This window comes from Apteryx mantelli, chromosome 29, assembly GCF_036417845.1.
Source record: "Apteryx mantelli isolate bAptMan1 chromosome 29, bAptMan1.hap1, whole genome shotgun sequence".
Lineage (NCBI taxonomy): Eukaryota > Metazoa > Chordata > Aves > Apterygiformes > Apterygidae > Apteryx > Apteryx mantelli.
Window position 1 is genome coordinate 3,766,695 of NC_090006.1, and position 19,516 is coordinate 3,786,210.

Sequence of the window (19,516 nt, forward strand, 5' to 3'; positions counted from 1 at the left end):
ACTATTTTGGTGGTTGTTATTGGTAAACCCTAGGAAATATACATCTTTCTCCTTTAAAGTTCTAATTCAAGGCATGAATGTGTGAGTTCTGAAGGGACTTAGGGACTGCGGTAAAAAATCGTTGTCATAGTAACAGAAAGGGAAATAGGCCTAGCTCACCTGGGACTTTAACTTACTGCAAAAGCTGATTTTTTTTTTTTTTTTTTTTAAGGAAAGCACTCAGCAAGAGAAATAAATAAATAAATAAACTGTTCTTTGTATTCTAAATCAATTCTTCAACTATTTACTTTTTTGTTGTATCGGAGCCTTTTTATTTTCACACCCATCTTAAAATCTCTGATTTTTTTTAATTGTTGTAGTTAAACCCATTTTGTCGTGCAAATGGGAATGCACAATCAGAAAGGAATCACAGAAAATATTTTCACTTGTGATAGAGGATGCTAAAAAAAGTCTTGTTCGTTACATCTGAATTTTACAGACATCCTTGTTTTGTTTTTAATCCAACAGCTATGATTTTTCATACAGTGTAGTCTCTGAAATTCACAAGTTTAATAAATGAATCAGATGATAAAGGGATGGATCCTTTTGTCCATGGTTTTGACAGAAAATTTTGTATGGAAAAGCTTATTGAAAAATGTCTGCCTAATATTTCTAAATAAAAATCTGTATGCTCTAGTTCATAGGGTTGGGTAGGCCAGTCAAGCATACTGAAGATTCAATTTACGTACATGACAAACTAAATTCTGCAGAATAAATAACTAATGAAGATAGGTATATGTGACAGGGCAAAAATAATTGGCATGATAACTTTGTACACTGTTAATAGGTTTATCTGTTTGGACAGCATGAGCTGTCATGTGTTACTTCAATTTGTGTTTTTGTTATCCTCTCTCAAAATCTATGTAAGATTATAATCTGCACTCCTGGCAGTTCTGCTTTTCTGCTTTAGTTACTGCAATCTTAATAACTAAAAATGTAGTCGTCATGAAATCTTATCAGCTTCTTTTGGGAGTTGCATTTGTTTCTATGTTTCTGAATACATTCTAAGTAGTTTCAGGGCTTATTTGCCTCAGAGCTGCCCTGTCGGTTTTTGTAGTTTTTACAATAACATTATCCTTCTATATTGTTTCATGAAAAATCCATTCAGACAGCAAAAGAAAGACCTTATCTGCAAGAGAAAGATAAAGAAATTGGCTAAAATAGTGCAGTGAAGAAATTGGTATAAATCAGCATAGATATGTTGACTCATACCAGCTAAGAGAGCAACTCAAAGTGGATTACAATCACATTGGTTATAATTTACCTGATTTTTGTTAACTTCTGAGGTTTTTTTGTAAGTTCTCAGAGTCCTGGTCTACTGACATGCCATCATGTAAAGCACTGTGATGTCTACTTTAAGACGGAATATAACACCACATACTTTGTTATGGTTAATAGAAGTGACATGGTTCTTTATCTTTCCAGGTTCTTCTTAAAATTTTTTCTCAAGTGCAATCAGAATTGTTTGAAAACAGCAGGGAACCCCAGAGATATGAGACGGTTCCAGGTAAGTCTTATAAGGCTCAACATTAAGCAAGCTGTCTGCTTTCTTCTCTCCTTTCTCTCTCCTCTCTCTCTCCCTTCTCTTCCTCTTTTTTACTTTTCTCTTCTTTTTTTGTTTTTTGTTTTTCTTCTCCTCCTACACTGTTCATAATAAATATGATAGTAAATGATAAGTCATATCAGATATTGTTAAAGTTTTTCTTCATTTGTTGTGTTTAAACCTTTTTTTTCCCTTCTCTCTCTTTTCCCACTCTGAATCCCCAAGGGGAAGTGATGTACTGTACCAACCAGCAGTGGATATTTGATTTGACACCCTCGGGCAAAGCACTCGCACATACAGCTGCCCACAGCAGGGATCATGTTTGTGATACTTAGATGCCTCAGAATTTTTCAAAGTAGCTCTGTACGTGGTACACAAGCAGCCTCCTTATTTCCCTCCACTCCCTATCTCTTACCATCTCTTTTGCTTTTTAACTCTTTCATTCCCTTCCTTTCAGCTTCTTTAAAAACAGCTGCCAAAATAGTCATGGTCACTTTAAGATCTCGCGCAGCAAAGCAACAAGACCCATGGGATAATGACCCAGCTGCTTTGCAGTGAAACCTGCCACTGGTTTCATCATAGCTGTCGCTGATGTATTGTGAATACCAGCTAATAAAAACACAGAAGGAGGTGAAGTGTGTCAGGTTTGAAACACTGGTGAGGAGAAAGGCAGGCACAATCCCTCTTCTCTCTTACCCTAATCTTTTAAGCAACTATGTTTGAAAAGCATTTCACCCGTAACTTATCCCTTGCAAAAATTTATCAGAATGCTCAAGCCTTTTACTTGCTGGATGCATTGCTGCATTGCTGCGTCTTTGTATGGTGGCACTGAGGTGGCCTTGTGGAGACCCCTGCAGAAAAGTGATGCTAGAATTAACTCCTCCTTGTGCAATTGAGAGTGAGGTAGCAGGGTCTAACAGAGGGGATGCAGGACTGCAAGTTAGACGACTAGGCTGGACCACTAACTTACAGGGTGACTTTGATGAATCATTTTACCTTTCTTTGCCTATGACTTTCCACCTCTCCAGATGGGCTTATTCACCTGTATAAAATTTTTTGGTCTTGATTCGGGAGAGCTTTTGAGAAAGTGCATGCATACTTTGCTAGTCAAGGCCTTCAAAATCTACCGATGAAAAAGGCTGTCCTTGTAAATGGTGTTATTACTTGTTACCGTTACTGTTGCACCTTCACTGGGACACATCCACTGTACAAAGAGGAACTTAACTTGTTGCGGGGAGTGTGATTTTCTTGCAGATTCACAAGACTTGAAATGGGAAAGTGGCTTTTATTCTTAGGTTTGCCAATTCATGTTTGACTGCTTGTGTACTTGCCATGTTGCCATTTATGAAATGAAGCTAAAACTCCCTAGGAGTTTGCAGAGTTGTTTAAAACTTTCCACTAAAACATTTTTCCACAGAGAAGTACTTTTCTTTCTTTTGCCGGGAAGGAAAAAAAGTCACAAAAGGTGTATTTTTATCAAAAAAAAAAAAAAGTTCAGCTTTTAATAGAAATCCTGAAAAATGAAAATGTTGAATGATGAAAACAAAAATCCATTTTGATATTTTTGAAAGCTCCAAAAACATTAAAGAAAAATGTAGGCAAAAAATACAAACAAATAATTCATTTTTTGGTTTCAATGGAAATAAATTTAAAGAAAAATTCCTGACCAAATTTATTTTATCACTAGTGGTTTAAAGCAACTGCAGTGACTTTTCCATTATGTGTTTTTGAGAGATACTAAGAGATCAGAAAAAAGAGATGGTCATTATTAGCAAATTTGTACTGTCTTTTTTTTCCAAGTGGCAATTTCTATAAAGAAAAAACACCAATTAGATATTGTTTGCCAAGATTGCAAAAAAATCTGAGAGTAGAAGAAAACTCGCTTTATAGCATGTAAACAGAACTTTTTAGCTCTTAGAGCCAGCTAGCATGGCTGATTGTGGAATGTAATGAAACATAAATAGAGAACCTCTTATTTTTATTATGGGTTTGTAAAGAATCTTGCACAAGGGTATTCTGATTAGCACTTGGGGATCGTAGGTGCTGCCATAATACAAGTAATATTGGTTAAAACAGCCAGAAAAATAAACTCTGGATCCAAACACACCTGAACACTAAAAAAATTCAGATCTGATTTCAATCTTATGCTAGCTGGCCCCTCTCTACAGCGGGCAAAACTAAAATCCTAGATTTGGATTAAGTGCTGAACTGCAGGAGGATTTTGGACCCAATTCTTTTTTTGGCTGAAATCTATCTCTAATATCAGCCTTATTCTGTGTTTCACCTCCATAACTCCAAATGCAAAATGGTGATGTTAGAGAGCCTTAACAACTTCAGATTTCCAGTGGAACGTTGAACAGGGAAACTGGAATGAGTCTCTGAGCATTCACGGGGTTTCGGATGCCATGCACCTGGCATGCCTCTTGTACGTGTGAGGAAGTGTAGCCTTGCTTTTGATCTTTCTACCCAAATCAGCGGTCTATTGGAGAAGAAAATGGTCTGGGCTAGACTCCTTCTCATCTGGGTTTTCTACCTTACAGCATGCCAAGCCTGAAAAATAGAGCCAAGTGAAGCTCTCTGGTTCGGTTTTGCAGGGCTTGTTTAAACTCCTTTTGCACTTTCAGTCCATGTGGGTTCGTACCCTTGGAGTTTCATTGTGAGATTTAAGTTCAAACCCCTAAATTAATCAAGAGTTTCAGGGAAAGCCACTAGGCTTATCTTACTTTTTGTCAAAGCCATAAATATTGAGAAGACTTCGTTTCAGAATTACAAAAATGAATCCTTTGAAAGAAATTGCAAAATGCTTGGGTTTTGAATGAAAGCAGGATCTTCGTTCAGACTTGTTCAAAACTGGACACATTAGTTGATGAGCTTTGTACTGAGCTACAACTGAGGTCAGAATATAAAAAAAAAGATTAAAAATATATTTCAATTGCAAAATTATATGCATTGGGAGTAAAAATGCTTCATGTTCCACAGAAAATTAGCCATGATCATCTAGTCACTGTAAGGATTAATAAACAGAGATAGCTTGCTCTTGCTCCGTCGTGTTGTTTCTAAAGATGGAAGCACAGTTTCCCTGAATATGATGTAAGAAAGAGCTTTCTTGAATGCTCTACTGTCTCTAACTTTTGGGACCTCCTTATTCTTTTTTCTTTTAATTTGTGCAAGCACTTTTTGCCTGCTTCATGTTGAGCAGAGTTTGTCAGCCACCTTTTAAGTCAGATGTGGAAAAGAGAGATATCACCCCAACCATTATTAGTGTCTGTGTACGCTGTGAACATGTTCCTTTTCATTTTAGTTAAGATTTACACCAGGCAAAGTAATTAATATGCAAGATTTTTTATTAGGTTTGAAAGGACAGTTGTTCATCCTACCAGTACAAGAACATATGAGCAGAGTAAAGCAGGGTCAAAAAGCACAGTGCATGAGGGTACTTTATTCATTTTATGATTTAATTCATTATGTTTTATTCTTGGGTCAGCTCAAAAACATTTATTGGTTTTCCCTAATAAATTATTTGTACAGCTGTTGTTATTAAGGCCCTTGTCTTTCAAACATTTCCACACATTTAACTTTCTGTACATAAATAAATTGACTTCTGTAGCATTGCTCAGCTGAATATATTTTAATTTATACCTGTGTTTTCTGTAGAACCACATATATTCATTGTTAGTGGAATAGCGCTTGTTAGAAGTGAAGGAGACATTAAGATACCTTTTTTATGGTTATAAAAGAAACAGAGAATCCCTCTCTCAAAGTTTTCATCATTTAAATTGCTACTGAAATCTGAACTGAAATAGTCTCATCAAAAAACATTTTTGCTCTTTAATGGAGATTGAACAAAAGCCCAAAGCTCAGGCTTTGTTGTTGAGACGCAACTGTAAATAAGAGACATGGAAATTGTACTGCACAGTGCATCTTGCTGAGTTCTTCAAGCATGGGAGAATGGTTACTCATGTCTGGAAGAGTGTCAAGTTAATGCTTCTGATTAGAGATGGGTGTGAAGCTACACAGTTAGGGCTTGATTTGGATGATAACCAAAGTTCCAGGGCGTCGGGATCCAGTCTCTGAGCCTGGCCTCGGCCTCATTTCTAGATCTGTTATAAGAGTTAGTTATTGTATAGTATAGTTATGGTATATTAAACTAACTTAAATGTTAAATTTCACTTATCACACCCCTTTTTTAAAGGGGAGGTGGGGGGATGAGGGGTGGAAAGGTTACATTAACACTGCATTGTAAATTTAATACAGCTCCAGATGCCTGCAGTGTTTTTTGTTTTTTTTTAGTATAATTCTTTAGTTTTGAGAGCAGCACCAGCTGCTTTGTGATCACATTAACTGTTTGAAATTTGCTGTAATATGAAGTAGACCTGCAAACACGTAATGAAAATCTCTTAACTTTCAGATTACAGGGGTTTTCTACTGTTGAAAGAATTCTTATACCTCAGAAATTAAAGGATGTGTGATCACTGTCTTAGTTTTTTTGCAGTAATAAGATAATTTTATTGTGAGTCACACACTCCTTCAGTGTCTGTCACTGGGTAAAGCAGGCTAAGGGAATCTTTCTAGAACTAATGGATATTTTCATGGTTACTTGGTGGCTGCCCAAATATGTATGCAGATTGAGTAGTATGTCCTTGTGAATTTAACTGAAGCAAATATTGATTGTTTATCAATTAAAATGTTTCTGAATAAAAGGGAGAGATCATCAGAGGAAGACGAAACAAAACATGGTTCAATCACCTATTCAAATGACCCTAATGATGATTCTTTAAGTTCAGCTAATAAGCACATCTGAGTTTTCATAGATACTGCTGTTACTGTCATTGCTGTATTCTCAGAGAGTGATTCTCCCAGGAACAGAATAAAAAACCCATGATGCCCTCCACTTAATGAGGACTTCTCCTAGAGAACATGATTGAAGCCCAATGATACTTAATGGTAACGACCAGTGTGTAATGGGGGACAATAATTCTGTGGAATTAAGATGAGGCACTTCAACTAAAGTGCTTCAGCTTAGATCTGGTGGTAACGCATTTAGCCTCCTGTTGATTGGGAATTCTGCCTCATCCAGTAACATACTGATTAAACAGATCTTAAAGTGGCATGGTCCAGAGAACGGTACAGGGTAACAGAACACCACTGCTAACAATGGTCATCTTTGAACCAATATGATTTTTTAGGAACAGAAAAGAGAAAGGTCAGCGATTGCCCTCTGTTTTCAGCAGAAATCATGACATGGGATATTTCCTGGCAGGTGTCCCCCCCCTAGGTGCTCTAGGGAGAGAGAGAAAGGAAAAATAACAAGGTATATCCCTGGGGAGTTTCCTTCCTGACCTCAGAGTGGTTGGATCAGTTCATCACCAGGCACGTGAGCAAAGCTGGCTCTGTTTGAGAATTCACCCAGCTAGGTTCTAATATGAAGCACAGAAGGATCTGTGTCATTCAGAAAAGAGAAAAATGGGTAAGAGAGGTGGGTTCTTGTGAGTTAAGAATCTATTAAATCTATTAACAACAAACCACAAATGAGATCCTGCGATGTCTCAGGTAAGCTCTGACAGTAGAAAGAAGGATGTATTTGTACCACTGTACCCCACTGATATCTTGTTTAGAATACAATATACTGTTCTGGTTTAACTATCTTCAAAAAAAGGATGAAAATGAAATTGGAACAGGTGCAGGAATGGATCATTAAGGTGACTGGGGAGTGGACAGGAGAGCAGTAGAAAAGCTTGACTCAATTAGCTTAGTAACATTGGCTGAGAAGGGACTTAACTGCTGTCTAAAAATATCCTGAGGTGGATCAGAAAGGGAAATAATAATTTTAAAGACAGTGTTAGGTATAAACTGACTACGAATAAATTTAGGCTGTAAGACATAAGGTCCCTAACCATGAGGACAAGTAGGCTTTAAAACAAGAGGAATACTGAAGACAAAAACTTGAACTGGTTTAAGACAATTGTAGGAAAGTGGCTACATGTTTTGGTTGCCTGTAATAGAAGGAGACTGGATGTCAGTGATCCAGGAGGTGTCTATTAGCCCTGTGCCCCTCCAATCTGAGGAGACCCTACTCCTGAAATGAAGGCCATGTGCCCAGTTTCTTCTGTTAGCCTGGACCACGCAGCAGTGTCAGGGGCTCAGAGAGGAATTCCCAGAGAATTCTGTGGAAATTTTGAGCAGAGAGAAGCTGCTGGCATTTTTCACATTGTTCATCCTTTTCCTAATCCAACTATGAAGCAAACACATTATATTATAGCATCTACTCCTGTGTTAGTCACTTAACCAAAAAGCCTGTTGACATCAATGGGAGTCCTGTGCAAGCGAAGACAGCAGGATGAGGCCTGACATGTATCTTTTCTTCCACCCAGCTGGAAAATAATAATAATGATAATTATTTTTAAAATCCTCATAATAGTTATTCTTTTGAAAAGTTAAAATAACATGGTTCTGTGACTGCAGAGTTATAAGGGAAAGTGCATCAGGAATGTAATATTGTTTCCAGATGTACAATGTCATAAAGAATTTTTTCCACACTTGGAATGGTAACAGGAATTTTTTGAGAGAGATCATTTACACAGTGATGAGATATGTTACATGTAAGTAAATGCCTGTATGCCTGGAATGTTTGTACCATATGTCTATATAGGTGTCTAGGAATGATATAGCTTTTATATGAATGATGATATATGATTACATGCATATATGTGATTTGGAGCATACTTTAGAACATGCAAATACTGATACAATATATAGATGGGGGAGGAAAGATCATAATACCTTTGTCAAAGGATTTCGAAACGCTTCACAGTACTTCTAAATTTTTGAATATAATACCTTTTAGGTAGATACAGAACTTGCCTTCTCCACTACCCACCCTTCACTTCTGTGCGCTCTCTACTGATTAGGGGACACAATAATTAACAGAAACCTTCTGCTGCAAGAGTTGAAGATTTCAGTCTGAAAACTGGTGATGGGAGCTGTATAGACTGATTGTTGCTGTGAGAAGTGGGGATTCAGAGAGGCGATGTTTAAGGTACCCAGGTAAAGGTTTGTAAAGTAATAGCAGCACTTTAAATAGGGCAGACAAGTGAAGGGGGGACAGTGCAGCTCGGGGAACCTGAGTTTGGTGTGTTGAACACAGTTGGGCCACATGTCACAGTAGGTGAACCCTCAGCGTGGTGTTTGAGCGGAGAGTACATTATAGAAATCCACCTGGGAAATGAAAATAGTCCGGAGATTATAGCGCATGCGTTTCTTCAGTGCTGCAGGGGAGTCATTATCTTATTTCTGTGGCTTCACAGCTAGTAACAAGAACCTTGCAGATTTGCAAAGAGAATCTTAACACCTGCAGGAAGCCCCACTTAGGAGCCTGCAGTTCCCTCACAGTTCTTATGGAGGGAAGTTTGGATCTCTGAAGGAATAGCGTACTGCTGTATCTATGTCTTACTTTATCTGTTGCCTTCTGAAACTCTAGAGGAGTGAGTGGAGGATCCAGCTAAGGGCGCAAAATCTTTTGTCTCTATGCTGTCTAGGTCAAATTTGGCCCTAAACTACAATTATCAGGATGCATTGTCTCCTTGACATATTTTGATGTTCTCACATCATTCTCCTAGGATTATATTTTGCATTAACTACTGATTTTAGCTAAAAAAAAAAAACCCATCAATTGAACTGGCATAGAGGCCAAATTCTCATTGACTACAAGTAGTGCCATCAGGTCAGGAAAAGAAACCCATTTGCCAGTAATTTGCCAGTGCTGTGGACAAATCGGACAAATCTGAGAATTTAAATCTCCAGGGAAGTCTGCACATCACCTTTCATCAGCACTAAATACAGGTTAAAAAAAAAAAAAAAAAAGCCTGGAATATTTTATGATGTTAGGAGAACAAGTGTTATTGATAAATATGTATTCAGAAGGGTATTGGCAAAAATGCATATAAATGGTTAACAAGGTAATGGTAAGATATGTTGACCTTGATTTGTTTAGCTAAGATGTAAAGATTTTTGAAGGTCAAAGGTGTTCTTGTGTAGTGTTTTGGAGTCTAACTGTGTCTGACCCTCTAACATTAAGCTGCTGTGGCCTGCAGTTTTGAAGAGTGAAGCAAACCAGGGGGAAAGAGAGAAGGGGGAGAGAACAGGAAATGGAGTGAGGTGTTTCAGGAAGTTGTCAGGAGTTGACTGATTGATTCCAGATGGAAAGGGTCACCCTTCGTGACCCAGGAAATACTCACTGGGGGAAAGCAGTTGGCTTGTGAAAGGGAAGGGCCTGGGAGTTAGAGACCATAGTGGAATGCACATTCCTCTTCGTTTTATCCATAAAACATTGGTTTTTAATCTTCAGTATAAAACAATTGGATTGTTGAATTGTCATCTTCATCAGGCAAGAGGAAATGACTGCAGCAAAGTGGAGAAGTCCAGTAAATTTTATATCCATACTCTTACATATTCTTATTTCACAGCATTGCTAATGAGTTGGCTAGCAGTGTCTTAGCAAAGATGGCAAAGGTCCATCTTGAATTTCAGTAGTACCATAGAGATTAAGGCAAATAAAGTCCAAAACTTTGAGGAAGTTCTGGTCCAGATCTGAACTTTGTATTTTGTCCTGTCCCTGAGAATGCTGTATTTATTTACCCTAGGTCTCAGCCTGTGAAATGCCAAGTGGCTTTGACCCTCCTGTGATGAATGGGAGCGGTAAATAAAAAAGGAACCAGCCATGGAGAGGGGTCTAAAAGTGTGTCTTCCCTTCCCGCTTGCTCAGGGAATAGAAGATGCTCAGCACTTATCTTCTAAACAGAGGACTATTTCTTGCTAGTGTTCACGCTACAGGGATCTCTGCAACTCTGGCGGAAGTGGGGCTCATGTATTCTGGGCAACACTTACACCTGAACGGTTATTCAAACATGGAATGGGTGTATGCTTGAAGTCTGCATATTTTAGAAAAATCTCATACTGTGAGCATGTGGGTGTGTGTTTATCACATACCTTGTGTATGTTAAGCCAGATATGTGTATATTGTATAATGTAACCGTATACATATGATATATTTGTGATTTACATTTGGTTACCATTTAAACACTTGTCGTAAATATTTCAGACACTGGAATAATTCGGGTCTATTCCCTTGTTGCCATAGTGTGGTCTCTTCTGGCCAGTGAGAGATTAAAATTTATTTCCATTGTTTAACGGAAAATAATGAAGTGCATCTGAGTGGGTTCAGCTATGTCATGCGGGAAATGTTCACTTTGGATAGGAGTCTCACTCCACCCAAATGTACAATGATGAAATCAGTTGGCAAACAAAAGCAACACATTTTGTGACAAGAATGCTTGAGAAGTATTAGAGTACAGTATGACAAGAGCCTTTTGGAATGAATTAAACTTGTGTCAAGAAAGAGAGAACAGTCTTTAAACTAGCATAATCCTGTAAGACGGCAAGACTTCTCCTGCTATACACTGAATATAGTTTATCAACAATTAGAGTTTGACATTCTCTTACCTAGAGCATGACAAGTGTATCTGTAAAAACTCATAAACACACCTGGGGTCGGATTCTCAACAGCTGTGAATTACTGTAGCTGTGTGGCAACTGAATGGAATTAAGCTGATTTACACCAGTTAAGGGTCCAAACCTCAAAGTTTCAATAAGTTGCATATTCTTTGAGTAGTTAAAACAAAGAATTTTTTTTTTTTCTTAGTGTGTGGTTTACAGGCACATATATTTCTAGAGTTATAGGACGTACAGCTTTGGATATTGTGTTTTAAAGGGAGAACAAAATGGGACTAATTGACATATACAGTTACTTCCTCTAAGAACTTGTAAGCTATCGGAGTCCAGCAAGATAAGGCACAGAGGCCAAGATTTTCAAAACTGATGCTTGATTCTGGGTGCCCAGGCTCAGGTGATTTCGAAGAGGCACTAACCATGCATCTGTCAAACACCAGATATGATATTAGCTACTGTTTTCACATAATAGAAGTTTCCATTTTGCTCAGTCAATGGAGACCTGTATTTTCAGAGCAGATGCAGATACATTTGCATGTGTGCACAGTACAGCAGATGGCTCTGAATCTGCATGTATGTATCAGAGGGCAAATTGCTGTGGTGCTCTGCAGCCTGCCCTCCTGGTTGGTACATATAGACCTCTATGCCATCAGCTATGCTACAGTGGATCATAGGAAACTAGATTTAGGGCCATCTGCAGTTGCTGGTTCATTGTACATTAAAGGCTTTATATGGCCCTTAGGATGCTATGTTAAATAGAATTAATGCGCAGAATAAAGGCTGAAAATATTTCCCCCTTCCTTGCTAGGGAGTAAACCCTGCAGGACATGATCACGTTTTACAAACAGAACAGGATTTTAACTGAACTGAATAATTAATACTTTACAAGCTGAATATCCAAGTTGTTTACCTGCTTCCTTTTTCTTCCCTTTTTAAATATCTAGGTTGTGCTATCAACAACAGTGAATGTTGATGGGCATGTATTGGCAGTGTCTGACAACATGTTTGTTCACAACAACTCCAAGCATGGACGGAGAGCAAGGAGACTTGACCCCTCAGAAGGTGGGATCTTTGTCTGAAGAACAGTACACAAGTTAATACAGAAGCATATTACCCATTCTTGAATTTCTGTTTGTTTTCAGGAGGCAAGGGGAGAGCTAAGGGGGAACTACAGAACCTCAGGGGTTTTAGAGAAGCAAGAAGCAGGGAAAAACTGTCTACTGCATGCAAAAATATGATCCTCCTTACATCAAGAGGTTGACTCCCCTCTCTCCCCCCCCAAATTATTAATTAGTTTGTACTGTGAAGATGAAAAACATTATAAAACCACTAAATATTATCTAAATTTCAGACTTCTTGCTCAGCTGGGATAGATTTGATTTCAGGCAAATTAAGCAACATGACATCTTAGTTAAACAGAAATGTTACAGCACAAGATGTGTATGAAAAAGTGTCACTAGTTCCCTTAAACAAACTATGTGCAAAGCATAACAATGCACAGAAGGCAACTGACACTAATTGATTTTAGTTTGTTTGGCTAAGCAAGACTCATGGCTGTCTACAGGATGGTTCTTGGAGTGTATTAAAGCAATTACAAATACTTATATCTGTTAAGCTTCAAAATGGTAGGCCCCTCCTTTCCCTCTTCTAATCCATTCATTTCCAACATGTTTCACCTCTCTCTCACACAGACAGTACTCAAAATTACTAGAAAATGCTATCTGTGTCTACTTTCCCCTCCCCTGCAGCTAGTGAAAGTGAGAAGAGCTAGTGATGTTAGTAGAAAAGACAAGCAAGGATATTATTTCATTATAATGTTTTGTTGCCCCGCTTCTTAAATGTGCCCTATATCACCCTTAAAGAAGAATTAATGAACTGGAAGAAAATGATTGAATCAGTAAAGAATTCAGAGTGGTGTTAATTCTCCCCCAGCGGGCAGTGAAATGGTAGAAGGAAAATCCCAGGATTCCAAGCCTAGGAAGCCATCCAGTTTTTCCTTGACTGATTGGATGTGATTGACTGGCTGTTCAAAGGAGTCTCATGTTTTTGGAGCCCTGCCAAAGTTCCCCTCCACCTCTGACCCTGTCAACATTGGGAATGGAGTGATGGATTGACTTTGGTTATGGCCTGGAAACCATATTGGGTTCCTGATGGGATGTATAGTCCAGAGGCCTTGAACATATGGAAGAGAGAAGAAAAAAAAAATCTACTCTATAAAGTCAAGAAAATTATTAGAAATTGTCTCCTGATAGGAATTGGAGGAAACACTTGATATTTCCATATCTTTTTTTACCCATTGATAAACTTAATAAATCTTAATCTTTGTTTCCTTCCACAGGATTTTGCTTTTGTGTGATCATATGCTAATGAACGTTTTTTTAAAACAGCCTCTGCACAATCATTTAAGCGTTTCATTTTTACACCCACTACAGTTGGCCTATTAGGCTTTAATGACACGATGTTAAGTGCCAGTAATGAATAGGCAAGTAATTAACACTAGCAAGGCAGAAAACATGCTTTATTTATTTATTTATTTATTGGGATTCCTGGAATGGTAAGGCAGCCTTCATGGGTGAATGGCTGGAGGGGACTTGTCCTAGGCTTTGGTTAGCACGGGGGAATTCATGCCAACCGAGAAGCTGCAGCAGTGCAGAAACTCTCAGGAGTGGACAGGTGAAGCTGCTCTAAGCTACAGTTTGCATCAATATGACTTACCACTGCTTAATGTGCACAGAAGCTGCCTGCACCCATCTGCTTGCAAGGGTTTACAAACCCAGCGTTGTAAACAGTCTCAAAACTGTGTGCAAAAAACCCTAACCTGCTGCTCTGTTTTGTCCTTTTTCTAGCCACACCATGCATCAAAGCAATTAGCCCAAGTGAAGGTTGGACTACAGGGGGAGCAATGGTGATCATTATTGGAGACAACTTCTTTGACGGGCTGCAAGTTGTATTTGGAACCATGCTTGTATGGAGTGAGGTAGGCAGAAGTACTTCCCTATTGCTAAGCTGAAAAAATGCGTTGCTGTTTTGAGGAGAGTGGAAGGGGAACATTTTATTTGCCTATTCCAACAGTGGTACAAAAATTGTGGTGTGTAAGGTGGGCCATATAAAGCTGCCTTAAGGAAACCCTTTTCTATGGAATGTTTGCTCTGTGGAACTCCTTGCTATGTGATATTATTGAGGCCAACTGCTTAGTAATATCCAGAATGGGACTGAACAATTCTAGGGGTGAGAATATGGATCTGGAGACAGGTAAAGGTAAAGAAATAAAGGAGGAGGGGAGGGAACATGGAAAGGGTCAGAGTTTTGGAAGGAAAAAAATAAATCCCTCTGGGTCCAGACATAAGTCAGCAATTAAACAATGGGGATAGGCAATAGGATTTTCCTGATGACAATTTATCCTAAAATGTGTCTTCCTCTCTTGGAAGCAATAAACTAGAGCAGATGTAGCCCCCGCCTGATCTATAGCATTTCCTATGCAGTAATAAGCGATGCATTTACTCAAGAAGCACGTTTGGAGGGTGTAGGATAAAGTTGGGGGGGGGGAATAATGCAGACATATCATAATTGTGTCCCTCCTTTTGTTATTTCCCAGCTTATCACACCTCATGCCATTCGAGTTCAGACACCTCCACGTCACATTCCCGGAGTGGTTGAAGTGACATTATCATACAAATCCAAACAGTTTTGCAAAGGCGCCCCGGGCAGGTTTATTTACACAGGTAGGCGATTGTGATTTACGCTAGAGGAGCTGGAGCTCTGAGTGTCTGTCTGTTGGTAAACAGTATTGACAACTCTGTGTTTTATTTATTTATATATTTATTTTGCCCCTTGCTGAAGGCCACTGTGCTACTTGAGGCATTTGAACACGTAAGGAGATAGCTTCATTGTCGTGCAGAGGTGTTAAGGTGCTGTTACTACACGTTAATATTTTTGCAGAATAGAGCTCATGCTGTTACAGTATAGGTCTGTCTATACAGAGAGAGTATACAGTAACATGATAGCATTGTTCTACATACTGGAAGATGTTTTATTTATAACAGTATTTATTTTACATTTCTCTCTCAGTGGGGGTAACCTTTCATTTTCAAGATAATCCCAGAGGACAAGGAGAGTATCTTGTATTGAGAGAAGCCAATGAGCTGAACTGAAAATAAATTCAATTGCTTTTTTATTCTTAAATGGATTAGCAACTTGTTTAGTGCCCTACATTCACCTCTGCTAGCAGGAGAACATTAATACTATGGAGAGAGCAATCTATAGATCTGAAAGGAAAAATCAGATGGGACCAGATGACCATCTTATTGAACTGTCAGTAACGGTAGTAATAGTGATGGCATACAATGTACATACTAAAGTTTTTGTATCCTGTTAAGTATGTCTGGAGAGTAATGGTGCACTGAGTTCTAAATGGTGGATTTGTATTTGAGTTGAATGACTTGTGACTGCCAAATAATATTCAGATTTCTGGTAATACAAGCAACAATTTAATTTTTAAAAGCCTCTTATTAGCAGCACTCCTCATTAAATAATATTTGTGTGTTATATGTGACAAATTTTAAATCATGGTTTAACTCAACTAAAAATAATAATGAAGGTCCAACAAACTTTTTATTAATAATATTAGGGGAAGATCTTAACCAACTGTAGAATGAACTAGTCAGAATTTTTCCAAAATTGGAAAATTTTGAATGGAAGTCTGACATTTTAGAATTTAGGAAGTAGCAGTAATTTGTAAAGATCCCGATACTGTCTTATGCCATTTTGCATATGCCATATTAGTGCACATACTAAATAAATATTTAGTTCTGTATGTAAATAGGTATTTATTTATATTATGGTAAACCTAGAAATGTGCAGCAAGACTTAGGCCTTCAGTTATACTAGGTGCTCTAAAAATATATAAGCTTAACTGGCAAAGGATTATTTTTGTTATGATATAAAGGTCCGATCCACAGTTAACTGAAGACAGTGAAAAGATATCCACTGACTTTAACTGGCTTTGAATCAAGCTCAAGGACATTAGGACTTCCTTCTGATCTTGCACCCCAAAGCAGTACAAAGTTGTTCTAGAATTATGCCAGTGTCTGCGAGACCAGAATCTGACCAAAAGCTTTTAAAATACATTTTCTTCTAAGGCAGTTCATTGATTCATCAGTCCTTGGGAAAAGATGAATCTGAAATCCAAGCAGGGTAAGCCTGTGTCCTTTCACTGAGAGATAACTGGCCAAAGCCACCCAGAAGGTTAGAATTTCAAATCTGCATGAAAATACACATTTTTTTTGTAAAGAGATGGGACAGGTTAACTTCCCCCGTCTAGCAGTCCTTAAGCAAAGGAGCAGTGCTGTTGACTTGTAAGTAGCAAAGGACTTGTAGGGGCAGCATTAAGCCTCATGCGTTTACCTTCAGAGAGAGAGAGACTGTTAATTTTTTGGTTATTGCTACAGATTGAAAATGTTCTTCTATGACACTTCTGCTTGTTGAGACCTTGATCTCACAGTGTCTTCAACACAAGTATAACTGAGGGTCACCAAATGTATGCTGTTAATACCTGTACTGAAGGAAGTTCAGGACTGGAGTGGCACAGAGATGTAAAAGATAGGATTGTGTATCTCTCCATGGAAAAAAAAAAGTCTTTTTATCATTGTAAAGCTGGTTTAAGTGCAAGACTTATTTGTGCCACCTAGAGAGGACTGGACTCAAACTGTAGTTCAGTTCTTTGACATGTTAATTAGTTTGCCTCTACAAAAGACAACATGAAGATGTAGGTAGGAACTGGCAGAAGAGAAGAAAGTTAAATATACTATCCCTGTTTAACTGCTGCTATTGGCATAGGGATATCTGTTAGCACTCTCTGAGGAGTGAGTGGGTGCTTACTGCCATATGTTACAAAACAGCATTTCACAGAAGATGCCGAGCTGTTTGAGGGAGGGTAGAATAGACAACTTTTCAAGCTGTCTATTCAAGAACTTGCAGTTCTCCCACCATGGCAGGCAAAATGATAAACACAGCTATTAGGTAGAGGCTCACCTGTGTAATCAATTCCCCCAGGTCGTTGCTGCTAATAGCAGTAAAAACAACTTATAAGCTATGAAAATAACATGGTGGCTTTTTTTTTTCTTTCCACGGCTGTGATATCAGAAGACTACTGTGATCCTGCTATGAACACACGCATTGATTTTTTAGCCTAGGCAAACCACATTCAGGCAAACAAGGTCCTTCTGCCTGTAATCTCTCTTTTTCAGACCCTCCCAAATAACTTTTGAACCTCTTGACCAGTTTCAACTAGATTTTATCAGAAAGGTAGAACTGTCAAAGATATACGGTTCCTGCACATTTTGTGAAAATGGAAAAGCAGAAGAAACAGATCTGAATTAATCCTCCATTGAAGGAAAGGCTGAAGTAAGAGCTCAACCATATTATTAGACAGCAGAGAAGCTACCAGAGAAACAACTCCAACAAACCAGGTTATTTAAATCCCACTGCCCACAGTGTGTGTGTATATCCACAGAACTCTGCAAAATATTCTTAATAATATACTGAAGTACAGCTATTTGTTGGGTAGAGTTTGGCAGACAAATACCATATAAAATAGTGAGGAGGAAAGCTCAATAGATTTTAATATTGTTGATAATGTAGCCCAGTGCATCACAGAGAAAACCCATTTTCTTGTGATAATTGAAGCTTGTTATTTTCTTGATAGTATTAGCACTTTATATTGCAATATAGTCTTCCTAGCTATCACAAAGTTTATAGATGATAACGTGTCAGAGATGTAAGACTACCTCTCTCTTGATTTGTAGTCCCCCTTATAAATGTGAATTTCTCCTCTAAATAAATTCCCTCTATATTCAACCTCCATTAGGCAAAAACCTAAGAAATGCAGAGACCTTAACATCAAGCCCAGGAGACTGCAGAGTGTGAAATCCAGCAAGCTTATAGCATTGGAAGATGTAGTTCTGTCAGCATTAATAACAGCAGCAACAACCAGCAGCCCCAGTACTACCAGGATCTCACTGTATTAAGTCCTTAATAATTATTAAGTGCTGAGGGAACATCAGATGAAAAGCACAAAGGGTCAAGTCATATGAGAAGTATTGAATAGCTGGGTATAGGCACTTCACAGATACAACAGTAATAATTATTCATATAAAACCAGATCTCCGAAGGTTCATCAGGGCCTCGCTGCATTAGAAGTGGTGAAACAGTTACAGCCCAGAAAGATATGTACTTCCACTTTATAGACAAGGCGCCGTCACACAAAGATTAAGCAGCCTGCCTGCGGTTATGCAGGAAAACGGAAGCTGGGCAGGGAGATAGATCTCTCAGGTTCTGTTCTATAGTTTAATCACCAGACCACCAACATTATTCTAAAGGGTGGAAACAGAAAAGCAATGATCCTAGTAGTGTGAAGTTTATATCTGCCTATGCCCTCAATATTTAATATACAATCAAGTATTAATGTTTGACCTGATTATACTTGAGCTTTTTTTTTTTTAAAGAGTAATGTTAAGACAGGTTGTTTGAAGAAGAAAATGATAAACTGTTAAAAAGATGAGTATAAAAATTAGATATAAATTTCAAGGGTAAATCTAAATGCCACAGTGGAGCTGTTATGGGAGCTCCTATGTGTTCTGTAATGTGTATTTATAATAGGCTACTAGCAAAGTGTGCTGTGCTAGCATTGCTGCAGTTATGGTTCTGTCAGCATTTCCACTCTTAAGTGCTATCATTCAGGGTGCTGCAACTCAGCCATCAAATTCCTCTCATCGCCAAAATGTAATGTGTGGACTTTTCCATAAGGTTCCCAGATGAAAAACTCTCTTATAAGAGTGAAGACAGCAGGGTTCTGTGGACATCTAACAGTATACTACAGAGAGTACAGCAAAGATCTAGAGAATGGCTTGTTATATAACAGGGTTTGCTGAACCAACTTACGTAATTTAGTAATGGGTATATATTTAAAATGAGAGAGTTAAAAAGTATATTTTTAACTCACCACAGCTAAACATTTAGTCCCGGTGTGAACCTTAGACTGTTGTGAATAAAGTTAGGCATAGATCTCCATGTTCTGAATTACCTTTCTTTCATCAGCTCTTCCTAGAATAATAAGACATTTGTTCTCTGCTGCTAATCTAGCAGTAGCCTCATACTCTGTCTTTAATAATACACAAATTCGACTTCTCTGTTGCTGTAAGTAGTTCCATTATAGTTCCATTGACTTTAATAATGCTTACATCAGTTTATGCCAGCTGAGGATATGTCTCCTAGGCTTTCATATCTTAAGTTTGATCACAGCTCTGCATTTAGTTTGTCATAGAGATGCTAACCTAGAAATGTGTGCATCGGGGAGATTTTGAACATAATTTTCCTTGCTGTGAAGAAATCCTCCAGGGGTTAACTTGTCAGAGCAATGCAATATAAAATAAT

The 19,516-nt window shown here is 38.2% G+C and overlaps 1 protein-coding gene across 1 annotated transcript in view; it reads left to right on the plus strand.

The window, feature by feature from the left end:
* The window catches only part of EBF2 (EBF transcription factor 2), a 142,275-nt gene that overhangs the window by 104,766 nt on the left and 17,993 nt on the right, over positions 1 to 19,516 (plus strand). Inside the window, exons 7-11 of the mRNA XM_013954424.2 lie at positions 1,465 to 1,546; positions 12,031 to 12,159; positions 12,702 to 12,711; positions 13,933 to 14,063; positions 14,682 to 14,808. Coding sequence (XP_013809878.1) covers positions 1,465 to 1,546; positions 12,031 to 12,159; positions 12,702 to 12,711; positions 13,933 to 14,063; positions 14,682 to 14,808 — 479 coding nt within the window. The remainder of the gene's footprint in view (positions 1 to 1,464; positions 1,547 to 12,030; positions 12,160 to 12,701; positions 12,712 to 13,932; positions 14,064 to 14,681; positions 14,809 to 19,516) is intronic.